We start from the raw sequence: 25467 nt of genomic DNA, 5'->3' as shown, positions 1-25467 counted from the left end.
ATTTCTTAGAAACCCATTCCCTAACAGTAGATTTTATCTGCTCTAATAATCTTTTGCTGAGTCAGTAACTCTACCAACTGGACAGTAAGCAGGGTATCAACGTGCCTCATTATTTCCCCTATTATTGTGGATTTTATTTCTTCTTCTTCCATTTTCAAAGGGAGAAGGAAAGAACAGCAACCTTGAGATGTGGTGGAGTGGAGTGAACAATGATTATCCAGGGACAAATATCCCAGGTTTGAGAATCCTCCCGTCCTTGCCCACAGACCAAGGGACTGGGGGACTCAGACCAAGGGACTGTTCTTTCTTCCTTAGGATATTGTGCATGCACCACCGACATGGAGGAGCACACTGATTCCTGAGAACGTTGAGGGTTCCTCCCCTGGAACCCTCCCAACAAATCACTATAGTTAAAAACTACAAGTCAAGATTATTTTACTGAACGCAGGCCAACTTATTGGTTTTTATAGACACACCCACTATGTGGTATGTCAAAAGAAGTCAAAGCAACTGGTTGAAGAGCCGGCGTGAATTTTATATCTACACGGTGGGGAATGGCACACTGAATTTCTGTGTAACCACTGTATAACGGAGAATGAAGACTAGATACGAATAGAAGATCTTATGTAAGAGAAATTAGATGTGCTTCATCTTCTGAGAGTCTAAAGCGGACAGGAAAAAATATTTTCGCCCTATTAATATAATGTTGTTTTTGACACACACCCTTTGCCTCATTGGCTTTTTAGAGCATTTAAGTGCTAAACTGATAAAAATCCCCCAGTCTTCTGCTGAGGGTCAAGGGCAGACTTGTACTAGTGTATCAGATGGAACGGTACCCAGCCCACTGGTGCCCAGAACAGATGCATCCTGTCCCCAAGTCTTGGCTCAGGGCAGAGGCAGGTACCCTGCTCGCGGGCATCACTCTGGAGCGCAGGATAGTCACAGAGTTCTCAGAGGACCGGGCCAACCAGACACACTCTGATCTTTAGGAGAAAAGAGGAAAGCAGAGGAAAGAGGTTTTCTTTCTTCCGTGGGCTCCGGTCCTCATCCCTTGGTAGGGAGAGGTGAACAAATCACAATGGATTTGATGGCACCGCCTTGAAGAAGCAGTAATAGACCGATCCGAACCCTTCCAGGGGAGAAATCAAGGGCACCAGCAGCGAACACAAATGCAGCAATGTATCTCGTATCTCAGTGGGGAGCATGGTCAGGCGCAGAGCCTAACTAGGAGCCTGCAGGAAATGGGAAGGGGTTGGGGGCCCTCAGCTACACACCCTAGAACAACAGGTCTCTTATGGACATTCATGGTCTCCCTCCCGCCAGCCCCAATGAGTTAATCATGCAGACTACACTCGGTCCAAGCACAGAACCTGGAAGCAGAGACAAGGGAGGGCTTTCTCCTCCCATAACGTTGGAGAGGGCATTGTTGTAGACAACGCAGGATGAAGGAGAGAATCTGGCAGGAGGAATCTTTTCTATCCTCCTGGCTGTGGAGTGAACAGGTGGCCCCAAATCTGTCTATGTGGTGGGGGGTGGAGGCGAATGGGGAGAGGATGAATCTGAAAATATAATGTCCTGAAACTGAAATCCGAACCACAGAAAGGAGGGGGAATAAGTTATAAAGTAGTAGTCTCAAAATTTTCCACCAAAATATCACTAATGTCAGAAGAAAATTCACGTGCGTGGATGAGAAGGGGCAGGTATGTGTCCAAAGCCACCATTTCCGCCACAAAACGCATTTGAAGTCTTGGTTTTCGCCGCATGCTATTGCATAATAATAGATCCATGCTCATTTTAATATAAAGGTATATTTTGAAAGTATCTATCAGTTAAATTACTTGACTTGTCCCCCAAAGATTCATACAGTAAATGGATGCTCCGGGAAGACACACTGTGCTCGTCTGTGACTTGCTTTGTGGAAACCAGACACATCACCTGCACTGCTCAGGAGGTGTCAGTCGAATGGGCACAGCCACAGGACAGGGTTTCTGCTATGAAAACAAAGTCCAGGGGCCACGGTGACAAGAGGGGAGTCCACAGAGAGCAGGGAGACATGCGCCCGCTTCCCCATGGCTTCCTCTTGCTTCACCACTCCTGCCCTGTTCTGCTCGCCAAAGGGCTGTCTTGAAATGTCAGGGCCAGAACGTGGAAGCAACTTGCTTCTGATCATTTCTCTTAGCCTAGCTGAGATGGGTCATTTGTTATTCAAAAACAAGACTGGGAAGGGGCGCCTGGGTAGCTCAGTCGGTTAAGCGTCTGCCCTCAGCTCAGGTCATGATCCCAGGGTCCTGGGATCGAGCCCCGCATCGGGCTCCCTGCTCAGCGGGAAGCTTGCTTCTCCCTCTCCCACTCCCGCTGCTTGTGTTCCCGCTCTTGCTGTCTCTCTCTCTGTCAAATAAATAAATAAAATCTTAAAAAAAAAAAGACTGGGGAAAAAATGAGAGAACAAATAGGAAACTGAGGATCAGAAACACAAAAAGCTGGGTCTCTCGCCCCTTCCTCAGTCTCTCACCTGAGAGAATCACACTTCACCTCAGAGGACTGGTGGGGCTTGGCAGCCACTGTTTCCCTGTGGGACCTGGTCTCCCGGATACCCAGAGGAGAAGGAACTGGGTCAGAGCCCAAATGTGACTTAAGATGTGTATGTGTTATGTGTGTGTATTGTCTGTTCTTTGTCTGTTCTTTGTGTGTTCTGTTGTGTGTGTGTGTGTGTGTGTGTGTGTGTGTGTGTGATATGGTCCCCATTTGGGGACACAGTGCAGTGAATCTTGAGATCAAACAGAGCTCAAGTCTGAGCTCTGCCACCCACCTAGAACCCTCCCACTTAGTCATGCCATCTGAGAGGTCTATTTTTCATCAGGAGATGGTGAGGAGGGGGTGGCTGGCAGATTAAAGAATCCCAACTCTTAGACGAGATGCCAACGCCTGGATACAGGATGTCTCAGCCCTGGATTCTATCAAGTGTAAATAGTACTAGGTTCATGCAATAAATCCAACACTCACATAAGAATCCTAACTGTTGAGTAGTAGGAGTGCAGCCTTATTACAAGAGCACAATGCAGAATAAAAGCCTCGAGCTGCCACTGAGAATATGGAGGAGGTTGAGAATAGTTTGATTTAATTATTTCATTACAGTCTGTACTATGGAATATGCAAGGACACAATATTTATATAACAATATCGATGTTTCTTAGCCTTTCCTTATATCACAGTAAAAAAAAATGGCAGAGAGGAAAAAGAATTCACTTAGTTGGAAATAACTCATCCTTATTTCCAGACCAAACCCTACAATTGAATTCAGTCTCTGAAATTTGGGTAAATTGCATGATTTTGTTTCCACTCTGACCTTTGGAATCTGGCTGATTAAGGCTCAGTCTGCAAGTACAGCTGGTCTGTCCTTATACTAAACTGACCCACTAGAAACCAGGCAACCAGCTAATCATCCAGTATTTGGTTAATCTTTACTGCTTCCAAGTTCTCAGATTGTTCAACTGCCTGCATTCAGGTGTGTGAAGGAGCTTTTCCCTTTCCTCTTTGTCCTGCTGCACGCGGACTTGAAGGACAGTCTTCAGTGGGGAAGGGTTGCTGTACAACTTAGAAAAGATTCATTGGCAGCGATTGAGCCTCCAGGCAATGGCCTCCCAGCCAAGCCACACGCAGAGGGCACACACCAGCTTGCCTCTGATTCTCCTTCTCTCTCTTGTGACTAGAATGGAACCGTGGAAATATGGGTGGCCTTAGCACACACTGTACCATCAGCGGAGAGCCTCATTGCAGACTATAAAAGGAAGACACCAAAATTAACCACAGGGTCCTGTCTGTGGTCTCTGGGTTTATGGGAAGGACATTTTGCAGGGTAACTGTGTGTTAAGGATGTACTTTGGCTATCTCCCCTGGCAGGGTCAGTTGGAGGGAGAGCTAATCACTCAGTAAACAGAAAGAAGAGATGCTTATACTTAATAAGCCATTGCAAATGGAAAAAGCAAGCTCCTACCCAATGTGATTCTCTCTAGAAACAAATGGCTTGGATCCAAACACTACAAAGCCCTTTCAAAATGCTGAGGGGTCTCCTGGTCCCAGCGCCCCCAGGACGTAATCCTTCTGCCTCATCTCTTTCACATGGAAGTAGCTTTAACAAGGCAAGAGGAAATGATTGTGTGTGCATGCGTGTGTCACGGCCGTGATTTTTTTCTTTTGTCTTAAGTTACGGAGCTCCTGATGTGCAGCGCATCCTTCTCTCTGGGGAGCAGACACAGCAATTAAAGGGGAGTGGCCAGACGAAGCCTCCTGGAGCCGAGGTGCTGGGGACCGCCTCCGTAGCACCCTTCCCCAAGGGGCTGCCCAGCCCCCTCCCCGCACCCCCAGAACCCGGGAGAGCCACGGCGCTGCCGAGCTGTAGCTGTTCAATAAGTGGCCAAGTTGGCCTGGTGGCAGAAGGGACGTCGCGGTCTCTGCCAAGCTTGCTGCTCTGGTTTCTCTCATCTCTGGCCCGTGCCAACCCTCCTGTCAGATGGAGGGAACAATGTGCTTCAGTGGGCCGAGGAGAGCCCCGGCTAGGAGCCTCGGCCACTACCCCGCCACCACCGTCCCCTCTATGCAGCATCTTGAGCTCGCTCAGATATTTCCACTTAAAATGTGGGCAATAAAAACAGTAACCTGGGGTGCCTGGCTGGCTCAGTCGGTAAAGCAGGCGACTCTTCATCTTAGGGTCCTGAGCTTAAGCCCCATGTGGGGGGAGGGAGAGTTTACTTAGAAAAAAAACAAAAAACAAAACAAAACCACTAGCCTGTTTCCCCAGGCACTACTGTAAAAAAAGAAGAAAGGATAATAGAGCACTTTGTAAGTACACTACACATGAGTAATAAATAAGGCTGGCATGAGGTTACTGGCCGACAGGGCCAGGGAAGGAAGTGGAGGGATGCTTTGCTTTGTGCAAGAGAGAACTCCCAACCAAGGAATTCTGGGACTAGAATGGCAGCTCCCCTGCTTGCACACTTGCTTTTTTTTCCCCCCTAGGAAAAAGGACTTCAAAGATTTCCACCAGTCCACATGGCCAATGTCTGGGACACAAGCATCTCTTTCAATTGGAAGAAATCAAAGAATCCAGGAGGAAGACAAGCACCATTTCCCCCCCCCTCCTCTCTACTTAAAAGAGGGTGAATCTCTGGTCTCCTTCTGGAAACAAAGAAAGGAACAAGGCTTACTAATCTATATCCCCTCCGTGTTCTAGCTTGTGATGAGAAAGTGATGCCAAAACATGGGCATCAAACAGTGTTCGTTTTGTGAGCTCCTCTCTCTCGGCCATTTTTAGAACTGGACTCAAAACTAAAGATCAGAGATTTGAAATAATTACCCGGATATTTCCACTCGCTAAAAACCTGTGGCTAATTTGTCTGATTAGTGTTATTTCATTATGTGTGTATATTTACACTTGAAAAGAAGTTTTAAAACCACAGTGATATACCATTTCACACCCATCAGGATGGCTATTATAAAAAAAAAAAACAAAAAACAAAACAAAACAAAAAAAAAAAAAACAAAAGAAGAAGAAAAACCCAGAACATAACAAGTGCTGGTGAGGATGTGGAGAAATGGGAATTCTTGTTCACTGCTGGTGGGAATGCAAAATGGTGCAGCCGCTGTGCAGAACGGTATGACCGCTCCTCAAAAAATTAGATGTAGGGGCACCTGGGTGGCTCAGTCATTAAGCGTCTGCCTTCAGCTCGGGTCATGGTCCCAGGATCCCGGGATCGAGCCCCACATGGGGCTCCCTGCTCTGTGGGAAGCCTGCTTCTCCCTCTCCTGCTCCCACTGCTTGTGTTCCCTCTCTAACTGTATTTCTCTCTGTCAAATAAATAAATAAAATCTTTTAAAAAAATTAGATGTAGACTTATCATATGACCCAGCAATTGCACTTCTAGGTATAGACCCCAAAGAATCAAAAGGAGGATCTCAAAGAGATATTTGTACCCTTATGTTCATAGCAGCATTATTCACAATAGGCAAAGGTGGGCACAGCTCAAGTGTCCATTGATGGATGAATGAAGAAACAAAATGTGGTCTCTCCATACAATAGACTATTATTCAGCCTTAAAAAGGAAGTAAATTCTGACACGTGCTAGGATATGGATTAATCTAGAGGGCATGAAGCTGAGTGAAGGAAGCCAGTCACAAAAGGACAAATACTGGATGACGAGGTACCTAGAGGAGTCAAATCCATAGAGACAGAAAGTACAATGGTTCCCCCAGGGCCTGGAGGAAGGGGGAATGAGGAGTTAGTGTTTCAGGGGTACAGAGTTTCAGTTTGAAAGATGAAAATGTTCTGCAGATGGATGGTGGTGATGGTTGTACCCAATGAGAATGTCCTTAATGTCACTGAAATATACACCTAAAAACAGTTAACAGGGTAACTTTTATGTGTATTGTACCAGAATAAAAAAATATTAGTCTATCTGATGTCATGGTCTACCCTCATGACATAGTTGAGGGAGGAACAGGCTCTCTGATCTCCATTCTATAAACCCGAGGAAGGCAGGACAGGGAGCTGTCACTGAGATCTACCGCTTCCTCCTGGAATCTGGACTCCAGCCCAGCTACCTCCTGTCCGAGGCTGTCCACATACCCTCCCTGCTTCTGGCCCTTTGCTTGGAGGCACTGGGGACAGGTCACCCCCACTGTTAAACTGCAGGATGGCTGGCAGCTGTGGGATCTCAGGAGAGGGTGATCAGGCCTGACGGGCACCTCTCCTCCTCGTCCGCCTTGTTTCACAGCGGGTCAGAGCAATCAGCCCCTCTGCCACTTTCCCAGACTCTGCAGCTCTCCTGATGTGGCAGGAGAGCATGGTCCCCCTTTCTATCTCTTGCGTCTTAGTTCCTCATAGTGGCCTGGAACCTTCAGGAGAGGCCTGGAGCTCCTCAAATGCCAGCCACCTCCTGGATAGGTGGGTCCTTCCCTTCCACTCTCCTCCTGCCTTCCTGGACTTCACCACTTGCAAATTGTTCCCACCCTCCAGGACAGATCTTCAGAACTCAATCACTCCCTCCCTGGGGACATTAAAGCTCTCTTGAGGCCACCTCAGGACCAAACCTCCCTCACTTGAGGACTTCTTTGTTGTCGCATTACCGTTACCCTCTCTCACCTCCTTTCCCCATCCCTCTGGAAGCTTCTTTGGCTGCTCTTCATTATGTAGCTGTTCTTTTCAGAAAACAGGTGTGCCCTCCCAGGGCTTCTTGGGACTTTCCATCACAGCCCAAAAGGAAAAAGAGAGAACTTGAACAACACCAGGACCCTATCAAGGCAGGTGCAGGACGATCCGTCCTCTTCTGTGGCCTGGGGGAACCCGGAAGAGAGGCGAGGACAGGGGCGCTGGGGACAGTCGCCGCCCGGCGGCCGGCAGACAGGCGGGCGGGCATCGCTTCCCTGGGAAAGTGGGCTTCAGAGGGGGGCTCCGGAGTTCCAGAGCATGTATGTCTGTGTGGTGCTGGGGGTGGGGCGGGGGGATGTCTAGCCCCGACGAACGAGGAGGGTGGGGGAGAGGACCCTCCACGCCAGGCCTTCCCGAGCCTCGCGGGTCCTAACCTCCACCCAACGCCAACTTTTTGCTGCTCCCGTTAGATGGCGCTCAAGACTTTCTAACCACTTGTGAAAGTGAGCCGGGCCCGGAACAAAAAGCACCGCGGGGTGTGAGTGTGAGTGTGTGTGATTGGGAGGGCGCGCGCGAGGCCGGGCACAGGCGCGGGCGTCGCCCTGGCACCACGTGGGGCCCCGTCGCGGGCCAGCCGGGCCCCAGGCGGGAGCGCGCTCCCAGGAGGGCCTCCGCACGGCCAGCCGAGAACTTTCGCCTTCTCCTCGCCCAAGTGGGAAACACTTGGGTTTGCTGCTGGGGCCCTGGCTGCGCTCCCCGAGAGGAGGCGGGCGCCCGGCAGCGGCCTGGGGACGCCGGCGCGGTGGGCCCGGGAACGCGGATGCTGGGTGCGCGGGAGGAGAGGGCCGGGGTCGCGCCGTGGGGCGAGCCCGGGCGCAGACACCAACCTCGGGACGCGCTCATCACCACCCCTTCCTCCGCCCGGACTTACGGCCCCAGCTCTCGTTTTACGAGAAGGGGGCAGGTGCGGGGTTTGTCGTCTTAACCGTTCAAAGGCTACGGTTTAGAGCAAGGTTTAATAAACTTAGTGCGTGCGCGCGTCACCAACAACCAAGGGCAAACTTTCTTGCTGGCCCCAATGCAGGTTGAGCCGAGTGCTGCAGTCTAACAGCCTCCGTTTTTAAAAAGGCCCTGGGTACCCTAGGACGCAAAATGCGATCGCTGATTTTAAAATAACCGATTAGTGATCCAGGTGGGAGCTTTGTCTCCACCACCGAGTGCATCTCTTCTTTCACGCCCTCCAAGAAAAGTGACTCGACGAGAAGGCGCTCTCGTCCCCTGATCCTCTCCCTCATGTCGGTCTGAGCGGGCACTGGAGGCGGAGAGGAGATACGTCGCCCCAACCTCGAGAGCACACAGGAGCCGAGACCTTCCTTTGTGCCTCCCCTCGGCCGTGAACTTTGCCGCGCGGTCCGTTCTCCTTTTAAGAAAGTAGCGATCTCTGAATATAACGCCAGCGGCTGCCGGCCGGGCGGAGGGGAGCCGGGGAGCCCACCGGCGCGGGTCCCCGCGCGAGCCGCGACCCAGGCGCACGGCGAGCGCGTCCACACCCGCGGGCCGCGGCGAGAACCCGGGGCTGGCAGGGCGGGGGCTAAAGGGAGCATAGGGCTGGGGAGCAAAGGGGCTAGGGCCGGGGAGCTGGGCGCGGGGCTAGCGGGCTGTCTCGTTCATTTCCATAAGAAAGCTGAAATCGCGGTTGGAGGGAGGATTTCTCGCCCCTACCGCCCTCCCCCTAGACCCGGTTTTCTGCAAGAAGCGGGCTTGGGAGATCAGAGCCCTACGTGTGCGCGCTGGTCTTTGATGATATTGATAAAATGTGGTTTCAAATGTTGCCCCGACTGAGGCCGGTTTCCTGTCGGTGTGCGGAGTGGAAGGACCGCGCCGGGTGAGTCCAGAGCGCGGGGGAACGGGCAGGAGGAGCAGGGGAAGAGGAGAGGGAGAGCGGCCAGGAGGCGCAGAGCAAGTTCTCCGGTGGGGTTCTCAAAAGGAGAGCCAGGATGAACGAAGATCCCGAGGACAGAAGAGTGTGTGTGTGTTGGGGGGGAGGTGATCTGGGAAGAGGGGTCGCGAAGCCCCCAGCCCAGCCGCCTGGCTGGTGGGAAGGTATGGCCCGCTCCACCATGTCCCTCTTCAAAGACCGGGGGAAACTTTTCCTCGCCGCCGCAGACCCTCTTCCTGAGAAGGCATAAAGTGAACTTGCTCAAATACTCGATTCCACGGACGGTTCCGTTGTTCCTGCTTTCGCCTTGAGTCTCTTTTCGGCTTTCCGTGTGAACAACAGCCATGTGTCCTCAATTCTATAGTATATATATATATATATATATATATATATATATATATATATATATATATATAAAATCTCCTAGGTACTTTATGATTCCATCTGGAGAAATTAAAACCCAGATCTGTAATGTTTATTCTTAGATAGTTTACAAAAGGCAGGGGGGAAAATGTGTGAGACGCATGTCTGCAAATATAACAAAAGTACTTTCCCTTCTGCTTGAAAAAGTTGCCTGCAAATGGCTTCCCTTTACTGGTTCTGGACCACCTGTACTTCCCTCAAGAAATAAATGGGGTCAGGGAGAAAGCACCAATCAGATCAAGCAATTCAATACCGGTTATGACTATTAGTGACTTTATTCCTCATGATGGGAGTGGAGGACTCCAAACCTGCTCAAGGTAATCAAACTGTTTCAAAAGTCTGCTACCTAACGTTTGTTTGTTGCTGTTGTTGTTTTTTACAGCACTCCACCCCAATAAAGGAAGTAAGATACAGGGAATATTTTCAAAAAGTTCTCCAGTAGGTATCCCATAGTCGATGCTGAATATATTTCTTTCAGTAAAGTTTATTGCTACTTCTGATAAATAATGGAGTCCACCTTTCTAGTGGGCATCTAGTTATGTGATGTGTGATCGCTGATGGGGGTTACAAGGTTTGGATGCAGAATTGGGGTGGGGAGGGTGTGTTCTCTCAACAGTTATTCTGCGACTGCTAAAAGCCCTAGAAGATTTTAAGGAGCAAGTGTTTTAAACCTTCAGATGGGGTAATGGATATTGGGATGGCTGGGAGGTGAAGAAGTGAGGGATGGTAAACTCAGGGAGCAAAGGAGAAATAAGGAACTTAGCCTAGGTTTTAAGTTTTCTTTTTTGCTCATGGGTTGAAATGGTTTGGGCCTGTCAAAAGCTGAGTGAGTGTTTGAAAAGTAAAGGTTTGTGAGAAGAGTCTGTTGGTGTAAGGGCTGCTGTGGTTGGGTTTCTTTATTACTGGAGATGGCGGTCAGGATTCCATAGCAAGAAGAAAGGAGGGGGCAGCTTGCAGGGGCTCTGGTCAGCCACCATGAAGCAGGTGGGCGAAGCAGCCAGACCATTTTGGTGTGGGTCGCCTCCACTCATTGCCCTAGAATGCAGCCCCTCATATGGGCTTGTCAGGACGCTGGGTGAGTTGGGGCAATGAATTTCGGGTCTGTCTTGTTTGGGCTATCTCCCCAGCACCTTGGCTAGTGGGGGGAAGCCCACAGCAGCAGCATACATCTGGTTCTGATGTATTTACCAGACTGGTATGGAAATGCCCAGGCTGCATGGCCGAAACCTGAGCTGCTTGTGACAAGCAAACTCCTCTGCAAAGTGGCGTAAAAGTTTGGATGGTTTCAGAGTGCAGGGTGGCCCCTTCTCTTGATGTGAAGCACATGATCACCCCCTCCCCGTTCTATTTTGTTAGAGTTAATTGCCCAGCAGTGAGGGCATCTCACACCTCAGCCAAGGAATACAGCCCAGAAGGACTCCTCCATAGGTAACAGGATAGCGTGGAATTGTTTAGGACACCTGAAAGGTCCAAAAACCTCACCCGAATGAAATGGGCCTGGGTGGTCTCCTTCCACTGACGTGCATGCCTCTTTTGCCTGGCTCTGGCTGTGAGCAACCTACAGAAGACCCTGAGTCCTGAGAGTAAAACTACCCTGGCTTCCTTGAGTGGGCAGCGGACCCCAGAGGCAGATCTTCACAGGACAGCCTCATATGTCAACAACAAATTCCCTGCTGACCCCCAGAACACCATGAAAGAGAAGGCCAGGGCTGGTATGAAGCTCCCCTTACTCTCAGCCATTTGGGCCCTGCCTCCCACTGAGCCTGGCAGGGGGGAGAGGGGAAGGGCTTGGGGACAGGGCTAAGAAAACCCATTGTTCCGGGGCCTTGGGTCAGCTGCAGACAAGCCTGAGACAACAATTACTGTGAGGAGGGGCAAGGGTGGAGGGTGGAGCTGGCCCTCTGGTCCTCTCTGGCTGTACTACCAGGAGTTCTAGGGTTCTGTGCTAGGAAAAAATGAAAGAAAGAGAGAGAGAAAGAAAAAAAGAAAAAGACCAGAGCTCTTTCCCCAAGTGTCCATGTGAACCATAGGAGGTGGCCCGGGGCCGGATACCAGAGGCCCTTTGGAGCTCGGACCTGCCCTGCCTTCCTTCCTGTAACCCCGCAGGAGGCTCACATCACTGAGGTCTGGTGGGACCTGCTTTCTCAGCAAACCTAGCTGGGGGGTCTGGTCAGATGTGGAGGCAGCTGTTCAAGATGTGAGGTAGGCTGGGGGAAGGAGCTTGATCTGTCTCCCGCACCCCACTAAATACAGAGAAATCTTGTTCCTTAAAAAGAAATGTTAGAGCTTTAAACTTTTCCCAGCCAGAAACCCACCTAGTTTCAAGGTCGCTTGTCAGCAACCATATCCCTTCCTGCTTCTTTTTTCTTTCTTTGTGGCCTAAGGTTGCATTTTAGGGGGCTTTATATAATGCTGCTCATGTCAGCAAGCCTCCCTGTCTCCAGCCTCACCCCATCTCCCTGCATGGAACTGTAGTCGGAAACCACACGCACACACAAATTCTTGTTAAAATTTTCTGCTATTCTTCCTAACTGGAAGAGTTGACAAGACATAGACATTAAGTTGCATAAAATACAGTGGACTGATCAGCCAGAATGCATCTCATTTGCACTTGTACGGAGCCAGGGGTAGGAGCTGGTGTCACTCACTGTCTCCAGTCCTCTCTGCCATGCTGGGCTGCCTGGCTGGAATTTTCTAGCAGGCCCCACTGTGGAGGCCATTTGTGAGGTCTGAGCCTCTGCCCAGCCCAGGTCAGCCAAGGGGGTGGGGGAAGGGGGCAGGTTGGGGAGGCAGAAGCCTCTGGAAGCCTGGCCTGAGGGCTTGAGCCAGCTTGGGCAGATCTCCCTCTCTGGGCTGCTCAGGGGACTGAGAGGCCCTGCTGGATGGGCATGGGATGCCCCAGGTCTGCAGGGGCTCCCTCTGGGTTGAAGGAAAGAAAGGGGACACCATGAAGGAGAGGGATGGTCACGGAGCACAGTTTCTACCCACTTCTACCCTTCTCCTCAAGTTTTGTTCTCATTTCCTCCTTTGTCCCCAGTGGAGGGGCACCTGGCCTGATAGGTTCCTTCACCTTCTCCTCCTCCTGACCTCAGAGCCTGGGGGCTTCTGCCTTTTCTTTAGTCTCCCTGAGCTCCACTCCTGGGCCCCAGAGTTGGCAGGAAAAAAATGCCTCTCTCATCCGCTCCCAGGGGCATGTGGGAGCTGCACGGGAGAGCCTCAGGATCCCAGTGGAGGCACTAGGGTGAAGTTTGGGGTCTTTATGCTGTTTCCCCTCACCACTCACAATCACCTTCCCGCTTTGGCGTCAACTTTTCTGGCCCAAGATGCTGAGGCTTCAGTTCCTATCCACCAATTCCTACCCAGCGCTTGGGCACTGGGTCACTGCCAGGGTTTGGTGGTGGCAGGAGGCCTGGAGGTCATGGTGATAGAGGGGCCAGAAGAAACAGGGTCCTCTGAGAGCCTCAGTGGGGGTGGTGGGAGGACCGGAGTGTCCAAGCTTAGCCTCTGTGAGCACCTCCAAAAGCGTGTCCTGCTTGCTTTGCTTGCAAAGGCCATGGTGACTCAGACATCCGCCAACCCCAGGAGCTCCCCTTTTCTCCCCCCGTGCTCTTCTTGCCCAGCAGGGAGGCTTATGGACTGCTTTTGGGCCTCCACTGCCCCGCCCGACTGCAGCCGGTGACCTTCTCGGGGAAAACCAAGGGCGAAGGATGTTGCCCAACAAGACCACCGCCTCACCGGGCCGCCGGAGGAACAGCCACCGACCAGGACCTGCGGACCCAGGCGCAGCCACCCACCCATGCCCGCGGCAGCCTACAGGAGCGCAGGGCCTGAGGCTGTGGAGCTGGGCAGCCAGCCCCGCACTATTGACAGCCGCGACACGTCTGTGGAGCCCGGGGAAACAATCAACGGACTCTTAAGTCCTGGGAGCTGGGGACACGCCTGTAAGGTGTGTGATAATTTAAAGAACCTTGGTACTACTTTTGCATGAATCCTTTGTTACAGCTTTGTCGGCTCGCGCGCCTTCAGCAGCTCCCCCTCCCGGGCCCTCCCTCCAACCCCTCCCGCCCCCCCCACCCCGCCCCCCTGCGGGGGGACCTGGCACCAGGGATCTGCCCAGATCCACAGCCCCTCCTGCAAAATGCTTGTCCGTTGGTTGCGATCTCCCCTTCGCGCTTGGGGCAAATGAACACGGTTCCAACCGCCTTTGCCTTGGGAGGCTCTTCCAGAAGAACAGGCTTTCTGAATGTGACCTCGGACTGCTGCAGTGGTGGACTCCTGCTCCTGGCGAATGCGTGCTCACCTGGCAGGGGCACCTGGGGACTTCGATGGGCACAGCAGGAGGCATGGGGGAAAGGGGGACCTGCTCTCCCAGAGTAAGTGTTGGAGGATTTCTTCAGAAAGAGCAAGGGTGAGGATAACACAGAGCTCGGAACTGACGCCTTCTCCTGGCTTCAGGACCACCAGATTCCACATCCTTGGGTATGACTGTCCTCCCCTCCAAACCCCAAATTAGGCATGATTCCTCTTTCAGCCAAAGGATAGCTCTAGGTAGGGTGTAGAGGAGGTGTAGATAAACTTACATGCTTCGTTATATATGGCTACGCATCTCTCCATAGATTTCCTATTTAATTTGTCTTCATTCCTCCTTCCTGGGCCGTTCTGCCTGTGCAGAGTCACTGGGAGAAAAATCAAGCATAAGCACCTCTCCCTGCAGAAGGTTCTGAATGTTATGTAACACTCACACGGGGTTCCTCAGGTTACCATTTTGCTGCAAATCAGCCGCCATTTGGTTTTCTGGCCCTGAGGTGGGGGTGAGAGTGTCAGGGTGATGCTAATAGAGGGGTGGGGGGGGGCTTCATTCCCTGGAGACTTTTATTCCCCTCCTTGAAGCCCAGTTCAAGGCCCAGGAATAAAGTGGGCAAGTAACTGATCTGTCTTTTCGTCTCTCCCCCCCCTCACTTGCAGGTCCTCCTCTTTGATAAATAGAGGAAAGCCGGTGGGATCAGGTACATAGGTAAATAGTGCTGACCTCCATGGCCGCTCCTCCTCATTGAAAAGCAGAAAGCCCATTTCAGGTGCTGGCTTCTCAGTGGCACCACTGTTACTCCCCCAGACTTCACTGGACCCAAGACTCCTTACTCTGCATCCTTCTCTTGTTGAAAACATCCAGGACAACTATTAAATAGTTCTCGGAAGAGTTAAAGACATTTCTCGGGGTCGAAACCTTTTTAAAGCCCTGGAAGAATCTTCAAGGAGTACAAAGTATAATCAGTAGGCCCGCCTGAGCAAGTTTGAAAGACTCCCCCCCCAACGAAATGTTAATGTTCATTAAAAATACTTTGTAGACGATACTGTGTTCATTAATGGGGTTTTTTTGCAATGTAACCTACAGATTCTCAAGAGCAAGCTAGTAAGCCATTTATTTTCATTTTGTTAGTTTCTGGGTGATACTACACTTTCTGATTAGACTTATTTAATTTCTTTTTAAAAACTCTGCTAGGGAGTTTTCAACCTTGGAAGTGTAAGTGAAACATAGATACTCTCCCTCCCAGATCCGTACAGGGGGTGGGGGAGTGGAACAAACCCGACTCACACCTCCGAAGTTGGCCTGTCTGAACCTGGGTAGAGCGAGGGTAGCAGGTTTTGGCACCTTTTATTTCGGTGCTGGCACAAAGTGAGCTCTTTGAAATGAATATCTATTCTATTTCAGCGTGCAGTGTTCCAGCCGACTAAATGGGCTTGCCTTCTGCCGAGAGGCAGTCCTGGAGGACACAAGTAATGTGCAATCTCCCAGGAAGCTCTTCATCAGAACATCCCTTGTCCTTTTGTTTTTGTTTTTGTATTAAAAAGATGTTTTTGCTTTCCTCTCAGTGCCCGTCCTGTTATTTTGTAGCGACAACAATGAAACAAGAACAGTTTATCATTCTTTTTGTCCTTTGTAAACATGTCATGTATTGGGATGTCACAAAGCCCCAGACACACCTCAGCGTGTCCTGTGCTTTTGACGTTTATTTGCTACTCACTGGGTCACCCAGAGACCCACACATGATTCTGCCTTCTCCCCAGATGTTTCTCTCTCCCAAACAAGGTCCCTCTTCCCAACTTGCAGGGACAGGGGATTCACTTAAAGGTAGCTTCTCAAATTAGGAAGGACCAAAGTCAGGTTCTCCAGGGAAGTGGTACTGGTTTATACTGGTAACTGGGCAGCTCTTTGCTAGCATCTCCCCAGGATAACTCCTCTCAAGAAGGAGAGAGAATGGCAGGCACGTTTCCACAGACATTTCTAAAACTATGGCAACTAAGTGAGTTTTACGGATAAAATTCTGATATATTCCCAGCCAGCTCAAGTTATTTAAATTTTAGTTTTGTTCACATGTATAGGCACGAACACGCCAACTAGGATTATGTTACCAGCGCATTTCCACTGGACAACTCTGGTGACAGCAACCACGGACCAACAAACTTATTTTCTGAAGAGTGAAGAAGGGAAAAAAAAAGCACTACATATCTTTTAAATGGTTATTTTATACCGTTTAACACCCCCGCAAACAAGAATTGGCTGGACTTCCCTGCTTCTTTTTCTAGGAACAGGTAACTAACCATGCTCTTTCCCCTCCCCCAAGACCCAGCTATTTTTAAAAGCTAAAATTTCCCTTTTCCAAAGGGAGGAAAAGGACCGAATTCCATTAATGAATTACGGACATGGAATGTGGCTTGTCTGGGGCAACTGTATTTGTAAATAAATGGCTTCCTGTTTATTATGTACGTTTTACTGAAAAAACGAACTCTAATGCCTTTGAGCACTTAACACAGCAAATATTTCAACTTCTGGTTTGATTTCCACTTTTTTTTTTTTTCTATTCACTAGAAAGAAATCGGGTAAAACTGAGTCAGTGGCGGGGGGGGGGCGGGGGTATCTTTACACTGACCTGGGGAAGAGTCACCTCTAAAGTTCTCACGTTTGCCAAAGTGCAAGCGAAGGGGTTTGGCTCCCGGGGAATGTTACCCGAACCAATCTGGACAGTTTCACTTTTGCCCCTGGATCTTTCTAAAGCGGACCACAGCCTCCTTTTACCGCTTCAAAAGCAAAGCGGGCACGCGCTCATCCCGGCGGGCCGAGTAGGCACCGACCTGCCGCCTGGCACCCCTGCCTTCCCCTGCGGCCAGCGCTCGCCCGCCGCCAGCTCGGTATAGCAGCGCAGGCCCGGGGCCCGCAGTCCCCGGCCGGAGCCGGGGCCGGGGCGCGGGAGGTGACCGGGCCGGGGCCGGGCACACGCAGCCTCCTCCAGCGTTCTCCCGGAGCTCGTTTTCCCACACGCGGGAAGCCGAGGCGCGGGCCAAGTGCCCAGGGTTCTCCAAGCACTCCACTGCCAGGAGCGGCGCGCAGGGCCTGGAGGCCCGAAACTTCCACAAAGCCGCCAGCCTCCTCCTGCCCTGCCCCCGCTCCACAGCTCCGGCTTCCCAGATCTCGGCGCAGTCCCAAACAATGCGACCTACCCGCTCACCAGGCCAGTCCTCTCTGACCCCTATGCCCCCCCGCACCCCCCCCCCACACGTTCGGACTGTAGGTAGCAAAGGGTTAGAACCTCATTCTGAGCCAGCGCGTCCCCTTCCAGGCACGGCACCCTTCGGGAAGAGACACAAAGTGCTCCCCCTTCTGTAAATCCCAGGCTCTGGGCTGGGCCAGAGTCTTTGAAGACCCAGGGGGTCCAGCTCCGTCTGTACTTTTCCTCCAGGGTTCCAGGGCTTGGGGCAGCAGGCAGGTGGATCTCCGGGAAAGCCGGGGTCAGCAGGCCCTGAACTCAGCCCCTCTGAACTCTGCGGTCCGCGGAGAGGAGGCTGGACCCCAGCACGGAAAATCCGCAAATGTGGAACAGAGGTCGACGGGCATTTCTACCTTGAATTCCCCTATGCGTTCCAAAAAGTGTTCGCCAAGACCTCTGGAACCTGAGCCGACCGACAATCCAAGGAAACTTTCGCAAGTTTTCATTTCTCTCTCTCCTCAATTTCTTAGGTTTTCTCCAGCCACCGGCCTTGTCGATTGCTCCACCAAGTGCCCTTTAGTCTCTAGGGCTCCCAAGGCCTGAGTATTTCCAGAATTATGACAATAATTGTTATTATCAGGCTGGGGAACGAGCGCAGGATCAGAGAACAGGGGACTGAGGGAGAGAGTAGAGATGTTGATGAAAAGAGATATTTCAACCTGTGTTTCAAAAAAGTTTCAGTTGACAATTATCAGTAACCCCGATAGACAACTCCATTAAAGAAAAAAAATTTACTACTGCTCTTGAAAAGCCGTTATTTTTTACATCGCTTTTAGGAAGATAGATGAACAAAACATCGCGTTTCAAGCCATTTTGATCTGTAATTAAATGGCAGGATCGGTTTGTATTCTCCTACGGCTTTTACAGAAGTTGCAGTGATCCAAAGTCGGGTTGCTGTGTCAGAGTGGCATTATATTAATGAGAATACAAAAAGCTTGCATATTCTTAGCCCTGCTTGAATTTAGTTGCTAAGCAACCGGTGTATGGTAATTCATCCGCGAAATTTAAATCTTTGAGAAAGGATCTTGCGTTTTGCTGAATGGTCGCCACGAGGAAAACAACTTGTGGGACTGGCAGCAGCTGTTACGGCCGGGCCGCCGGCCGGGCCGGGCCGAGCAGGAATCAGGCCACCCCACCGTGACCGCCACCGCCCCACCTCGGCGCCCGGCCGGCCCTGCGTCCCAGAGAGAAGCTGGGCTTCTGCCGCCCGCTGCCCCGGCGCTGCCCTCCTCCGCTCCTCGGGTCCCCATTTCCACTTGAGGCAGGCCCTGCACCTGAGCAAGCCATCTGCATCCCTAGGGCTTTAGAGTCCAGGACGCGAATTTCCGCAGCCCCGCTCCCCTCCCCAGCACCCCCAGGCACGCGGCGCGAGGGCGCGCGCGCGCGCGCGCGCGCGCACACACACACACACACACACACACACACACACACACACTAGCGCGCACACACCGTGCGGCCGCGAGAATGCCAGTTGCCCTCTTCCCAGACCCCTCTGAGGTCACTTCCAGAGCCAACTCTTCCTTGAGGAAGACCCGACTCATAAGACTCATAAAGAACGCAGCCCACAGCCCTCCAGAAGGCCAGGCGGCCGCCGCTGGCCGGCAGTGACATCATAGGCTCCTGCTCGCCACGCTCGCGCCCACATTTTAGGATACAGGAACAAACACGGATGTGAAATCAAGAATGAAAGAGAGCGTAATCTAATTAATAGGCCATGAGCCAGGCTAACAAAATCAAAGAATCTGATTACACAAGTACCCCTCTTGCTATCTCCGCTCCCCCACCCCCACCCAGGTCTTCCAGCCTCCGCACTATTTCCTTTCCTAGACTGGAAAGTTCAGGCAAACCCAGAGCCCACTGATTTCCTTACTGAAATCAAGATCAAGCCCACGGTGGGGCTCCAGCAGTCAGGAGGTCACGTGGGTGACCTTCAGGCCCTCAGAACAGCCGCCCAGAGGAACTGAGATGACCAAGTGACCTACAGAACCCGGAGAGCTGGAGAGGCGGTCCCCACACTTCTGAGGCGCCTCACTCTTACCGACATCAGCAACAGCAACACCTGTACTGATTGCTCATGCTGTCAATAATGGGACTAGCGGAGAGAGGTTCTTCACTCACAGCCATTTCAAGAACTATTTTTGAAAAACAAATATAACACAACTCTTTTTTTTCTAATCACCTTGCTTCCGAGTCACTGATAGCCTCGAAGTCTTAACTCTCAACACCTTTCCCCCAGCATAGATGTCTGAGCACAGCCAGGTATTAGGTTTTATCACTGATACACAGCATCTGTCCTAAGCAGTCCAGTCAGTCACGTGCAACTCATGAAAGAAGAGAATTCTTTCATTTCTATCCTTCTGCCTTGAAAAAAACCAGGTCCACCTCCTAAATAATTAATTTCAAGTCTGCATCCAGTGCCAATACTTGTTGCATCCATTTTAGAGTTTGATTAATTACCCTGGAACTTGGGCAAACTAAACTCCATGTGGAGAGAATGTTTCTTCCTTCAATTTAGTTCTGAAAGCTACAAGTTATTGATGGCTCTTACTCTATTTACATACAAATTGGTGCAAATATGCCCATATCTTAAAATGCATTTTGTATAAATATATAAAAGTGTCATTTTTGATTTAGCTTGAAGAGGTTGATCATTTATTACAAAAATAAACGAATAAATACAACAATATATTGTTGCTTCCAACAGGATAAATACTTTACAAATATATAATTTAAAAAACAAATTTAATTGTTAAAATTATTTAAAATATTACACTTATTGATAAAACTATCAATTGTATATACTGCATTTAATATTAGAACCAATTATTCTCTGAATGTTGAAAACCATTCATACAAAACAGATTATGAGCATGGTAATAAGCAAACACTGGAGGCTACAGGGAAGCAGAGGGAATCTCTAAGATCAATAATGAACAGTTCTATTTTGGAACAAAGAAGTAGTCCTTGGCTAAGTAGTTAAAAAAAAAAAAGGCAGAGCAACAACAGAAAAGTGACTATTTTAAATACACCTTGAATGATTTATCGCCCAGACTTGCAGGGGAAGATGGTTGGGTGAATGAGGTGACAGAGGCTTGGACAACTGATCAGGAGCCACAGGACACTGCAAACTATAAATGGGCCTAGCTCCGGATTAGCCAGATTGATGGAACAGAACTTTGTCACTTTCCTTTGGGTTGGAAGGGGAGGAGGGGGTGGATTGAAATGGAGGAAACAAATGGGCACTTTACGAAGCACAAGACACTTGCGCTGCAAAGGAACACAATGACCAAATTCATTAAAAAGATCTGGTGATATATAACAATATTTTCATTATTTACATGTGTAACAATATAAGCCTTAGCACAAAACCTCTCAGTTATAGCTGCCCTCTTTTGTTTTTCAACCATGAATTTCATTTTGTAAATACATTCAAAGGGTTGATTTAAAAAAAAATATGGAGTGCAAGCATGAGCTCACTTTTAGACATGCAAAATGATGAAATAAAATGGGCTTTCTTTCTCATCTTCTCCAGTGAAAAGTTACTCTGCTACCCTTAAATCTGGGCTCCTTCCAAAGTAATCAGCAAAGGTTGCTTTTTAATAGAAAACAGTGTGAAATCTAATGTTAGTTCTTTTGTTGTCAGCCAAATCAAGTAAGCAAATACCTCCTAAAATTTTAAATAGACCAATTCTCTCTCTAATCAACCACTACCATTCCTGTAGGGAAAATAGGATTTCATCTCACATGCCAGTAGTATCCACCATATAAAAACCACCACACCCAATCCTCAGCTTTCTCATAAGGCCTTCTTTGCTTGCCCCCATAGCCCCTCAAAAAAAGATGAAGTTTGTCCCCACCCCCGACCCCCACTCAGGTTGTAAATTCGCTGGGCAGAGAGATTATAATAGCAAGAGAAATAGGAAACAAGAAGGCAAAGAAAAGTAAATTGTGGTTTCTTGTTTTCATTTTTTCCCTTCTCTCTGTTTAATAAATATGGCCTTTTTCAGATTTCACAAATCAAAATGATTGTGATTTTTAGTACGATTTGGTGTTTAAAATAATGCAACCCAATACATGGCCATCTGGCTGGGCTTGATTTATGAAAGTGACACAGGGTCTGTCTGGAAGAAATGACTGTTCCTTGTTGCTCTCACAGTTTTCCGGGTTTTTTAACCCCTGCATCGATATCAGAGGAAGAGAGAGGAAGATGAGAGAAGGCAGAAAGTGACAGCCAAATGAGATTAAGAGGAAATTAATCCATAAAATCATTGCTTTATCACTCCCAAATACTTTTTTTAAGTACAATACGAAGGGACTCAACTGAGCAGAGCCTTTGAGTCTATAGTACTCACAACCTGAGGCATTATACTTTCATTTTCCCACACTGTAAATATTGATACATTAACTTGATAAATGTGACCGCTCTGCAGGGTGTAGCTAAAGAGTGATCAAAAAAAGCTCAAAGCCCCAGCACCAGTGAAGAAGATACAGAATCATACTGGGGAAAGACCGGAACATAGAAACGTGGAATCTTAAGTCTGAGCTGGTAATCACACTGAGGGTAATGCAGTGTGGCCCATAGTCAGGATTTTAGAACTACATTCTTCCAGTACAAGAAAAACAAACAAAACAAAACAAAAAACCAATATAGCTTAATAATTTAAACTGAATTGCATATAGTTATTAATGGGAAGTAATTAATATAAAAATATTTTATAGACTTGTAAGCTTTTCTTTAGAACTATTAGTCTTCAGAAAAAGAGGAAAGAAACTTAGCAGTATGGTTGGGGGGACGGGAGGGAAAAGAGAGGCTAAACTTGGGTGGGGGAAGAGCTCTGTATTAACCATTAATAACCAGTTGGCACATTTTTACTGGTGCTGTAGTCCAATCTTCTGGGAAAGATGATAAAGGACATCTCCAAGAAAGGGACTAGTCTTTAGACAATCTCACCTAAAAACACCCACTGAAACCAAGGGAGAGAAAAATGTTGTGAGATTTATGGATTAACAAGGAGTGACAACTATGTTAAAGTACTAGCGGTTTCTGTCATGTCTGTCCTTTACTCTCTATTTCCAAATATACCTTAGGTGGTGCTAAGTGCTATCACTTAAGGATTTGCATTAGTAAAAAAATATTTTCTAAAGAACTCTTTTCTTCCCACATAGTGTTTATGCATCAGACACAGACTATTTCATTCTAACAAATTTATTTTCTCGATCAGCTCTTACGGAATCACTACTCAAATTAAATTACAATCAAATGATCACATCAAAAGATACCCTTACTACCTAGCAACTGTCCATATTTTCATTTCATTTTGATTTGTGCTCGTCTGAAAAAAACACGTAATACAAGATCTGGGGAAAAATAAATTACCGTTTTGCAGCAGTTCATAAGTATTCTGAATAAAATATTAAAAGAAGTCATTTAATGAAAATATAAAGCAAATATTTTTAGATCAACAACGGATCTAACAATTCTATATTGCCGTCTTTTGAAAAGTCTGTTTATTAAAACCTACCAAAAACACTGCTTGGAAATGGCAGTATTATATAATCACATCCACAGCACCCATTCAATCAAAGTTGGCAACGGATTGAGGAGAGAAGTCCAGAGAAGTGCATCAGCTGGTGCTCAGTCCTTCTAAATCTCTTTATCTGAGTCAGTCCAGAAATAAAAAATAAAAAATATTAATAAAAAAAATATTAGCGGTGGAATCTTTAGGCCTCATCCACCCGAGTGACCGCCGTTAAAGCCGGGGTTGGTGGCGGGGCCTCGCTCCGCGCCCAGTCCGCCCGCCCTGCCCAGGACTCGGCCGGGCCTCTCCCACTCCTCGGAGGACATCCCCTTCTCCCTTGCCCATCCCTCGCTCTTTCGTGATGCTTTATTTCCAAGGTTACTTTGAGGATACTTTTTCTTTTTGGCTTTGCTATTCAGTCTGTTAATTTCAGAAGCTGTGAATATTTCCTTTCCTTTATTTCTGAAGACTGTTCTTTGTTTTCTCCTTCCCATTTCATAGTCAATTTGTCCCCAAATGACTTTAACATGGCCAAGAAAAACAGGGCCCCGAGCACAGAGTCAACCCCTGATTAAACCCGGTGCCTCTGCTTTCTTTCAGGTCGCTCCCAGGAAAGAAAGTTTCGGTAGATCACTTTAGGCAGCCCTTTGGAGGGGGGAGTGAGTGAAAAGGAGAGAGGGGTGCTTTTTTTTTGCCTTTTTTTCTTTTTTTTAAGAGGAGAGGACGAGGCAGGTGCTAGGTGCTGTCCACCGTTGCCGTGTAGGACTTCCTAGGGTGGGAAAAAAACCTCACGAGTGCAGTTTTGGTGCGCTAGGCATCTTCACCCTTCTTTAAAAAGAAAAAGAAAAACAAAAAGGAAACACCACCACAGTATAAACGAGATCTCATGATCGCCTCCTTTTTCTCTTCCGGTTTTGTTTGTTATATATATGTATATAAAACAGTCTGGGTATTTATTACGCTTTTGTTTTGCCCCTCCTTCCTTGGACTTGAGAAATGTCTCCTTGGTCCGTCTCTCTCTCTCTTTTTCCTCCAAAGGCGGGCATGTTTGTCTTTGGGCGGAGGGGAGGGCGGCGGACCGGCTCGGGCCCGGTGCGGCCCCAGTGCGGGGTTGGCGCTGCGGCGGCTGCGGCGGCGGCGGCGGCGGCGGCGGCGGCGGGGGTTGGTGGCGGTGCTGACAGCGGCTGCGGAGGCGGCGGCGGCGGCCCTCTTTGCGCTGCGCCCCTTGCCTTCACTGCACGCTCGTCTGCAGTCCGTGGTGCGGCGGCGGCGTGTCGGCGCTCACGGTGCCCACCTGCGAGTAGACGTCGTCGGGCGTCTGCTGTTGGATCCCGGGCGGCGTCATGCGCTTCTCCTTTTGGCGCCGGTTGCAGAACCAGACCCGCACCACCTCCTTCTCGAGCTGCAGGCTGTCGGCCAGGTTGGTGATCTCCTGCGCGGAGGGCTTGGGGCACTTGAGGAAGTGGCTCTCGAGCGCGCCCTTGACGCTCACCTCGATGGAGGTCCGCTTCTTGCGCTTGCGGCCCTGCGCCGCGATCTTGTCGATGCTTGTGGGGCTGCCGGTGCTCGAGTCCGCCTCCTCCAGCCACTTGTTCAGCAGCGGCTTGAGCTTGCACATGTTCTTGAAGCTCAGCTGCAGGGCCTCGAAGCGGCAGATGGTGGTCTGCGAGAACACGTTGCCATACAGCGTGCCCAGCGCCAGCCCCACGTCGGCCTGCGTGAAGCCGAGTTTGATGCGCCTCTGCTTGAACTGCTTGGCGAACTGCTCCAGGTCGTCCGACGTCGGCGTGTCCTCGTCCGAGTGCGGGTCGTGGCTGTTGAGTCCGGGCCCCGCGCCGCCGCCGCCGTGGTGCGGAGGCCCCTGCGCGTGGTGCGGGTGAGGCGGATGCGGGTGCGCGTGGTGGTGGTGGTGGTGGTGGTGCTCGGCCAGCTCGGGCGTGTCCCCGCGCACCAGCCCCGGGTGCACCAGGCTCTGGGCGCCGCCGCCCGCGCCGCCGCCGCCGCCGCCCGGACCCGGGGGCGCGCTCAGCATGCCGTTCACCGTGAAGCCCCCGGGCTGCGAGTAGAGCAGACTCTGAGGCGGCGGCTGCTGGCCTCCGGCCATGGACGGGAGGTGTGCGGCGGCGGCGGCGGCGGCGGCGGCTGCGGCTGCGGCGGCGGCGGCCCCCCAGCCCCCCGGGTGGCCCTGGTGCGGGGGCGGCGGCGGGGGCCCGAGGTGTGGCGGCCCGCGGTGGTGCAGCGCTGTGCCCGCGTGCAGATCGTCGCGTCCGGAGCCGCCCTTCACGTCGGGGCCCTGCGGCGGCGGCGGCGGCGGCGGCTGCGGCGGCTGCTGGGGGCTGCCGGCCATGCCCACGGCGCTGCCGGACCACGGCGAGCTCGCCTCCACGGCGGCGGCGGCGGCGGCGGCGGCGGCGGCGGCGGCGTGGGGCAGGGCTGTGACCCACTGATGCGCGTGGCTTAGCATATGGCCGCCGTTGCTGGCGGCCATGGCCCCCTGCATGAAGTCGCTCTGGACCATCTTGACGGAGGACGGGTCCCCTCGGTAGGCGCCCGAGGTCACGGCGGCGCTGCCGGGCTGCATGCCGCCCCCGCCGCCTCCCGCGCCGCCGCCGCCACCCCCGCCGCCGCCGCCCCCACCGCCGCCGGCTCCCGCCGCGTCCGAGTGTACAATGGAGCCGGCCGCCAGCAGGCTGTTCCCCGGCAGGTAGGGGTTAGAAGCCGCCGTGGCCATGCCGCTCCGCTCCCGCCACCCCACCGCCGCCACCACCGCCGCCGCCGCAGCAGCAGCCGCGGCCGCCGCCGCCGCCGCCGCCGCGCCCCCCCCGCCTCCCGCCTCCTCCCCCCCCCTCCTCCCCCGCCCCCGCCCCGGGCCCCGGCCGGCCCCGCCGCCTTCGCCGC

General features: G+C 50.9%; 1 protein-coding gene across 2 annotated transcripts; it reads right to left on the bottom strand.

Moving 5' to 3' along the window:
• Nucleotides 1-19621: 19621 nt before the first annotated feature.
• On the bottom strand, nucleotides 19622-25351 carry POU3F3 (POU class 3 homeobox 3). 2 transcript variants are annotated; one of them, XR_003524783.1, is made up of 2 exons: nucleotides 22573-25351; nucleotides 19622-22014 (listed from the first exon to the last, which is right to left on the bottom strand). XR_003524783.1 is itself a non-coding variant. In XM_027623075.1 (1 exon), the coding sequence occupies exon 1, from the start codon at nucleotides 25298-25300 to the stop codon at nucleotides 23801-23803; it is 1500 nt and encodes a 499-aa protein (XP_027478876.1). In that variant the 5' UTR covers nucleotides 25301-25351; the 3' UTR covers nucleotides 22241-23800. The 2 variants fall into 2 exon arrangements, 1 of the variants encoding a protein (XP_027478876.1); XM_027623075.1 differs by lacking the exon at nucleotides 19622-22014 and having other exon boundaries at nucleotides 22241-25351.
• Nucleotides 25352-25467: the final 116 nt, after the last annotated feature.

This window comes from Zalophus californianus, chromosome 8 (assembly GCF_009762305.2).
Source record: "Zalophus californianus isolate mZalCal1 chromosome 8, mZalCal1.pri.v2, whole genome shotgun sequence".
Lineage (NCBI taxonomy): Eukaryota > Metazoa > Chordata > Mammalia > Carnivora > Otariidae > Zalophus > Zalophus californianus.
The sequence above is the reverse complement of the archived record's forward strand: the minus strand, read 5'-3'. Positions and strand labels throughout refer to the sequence as shown.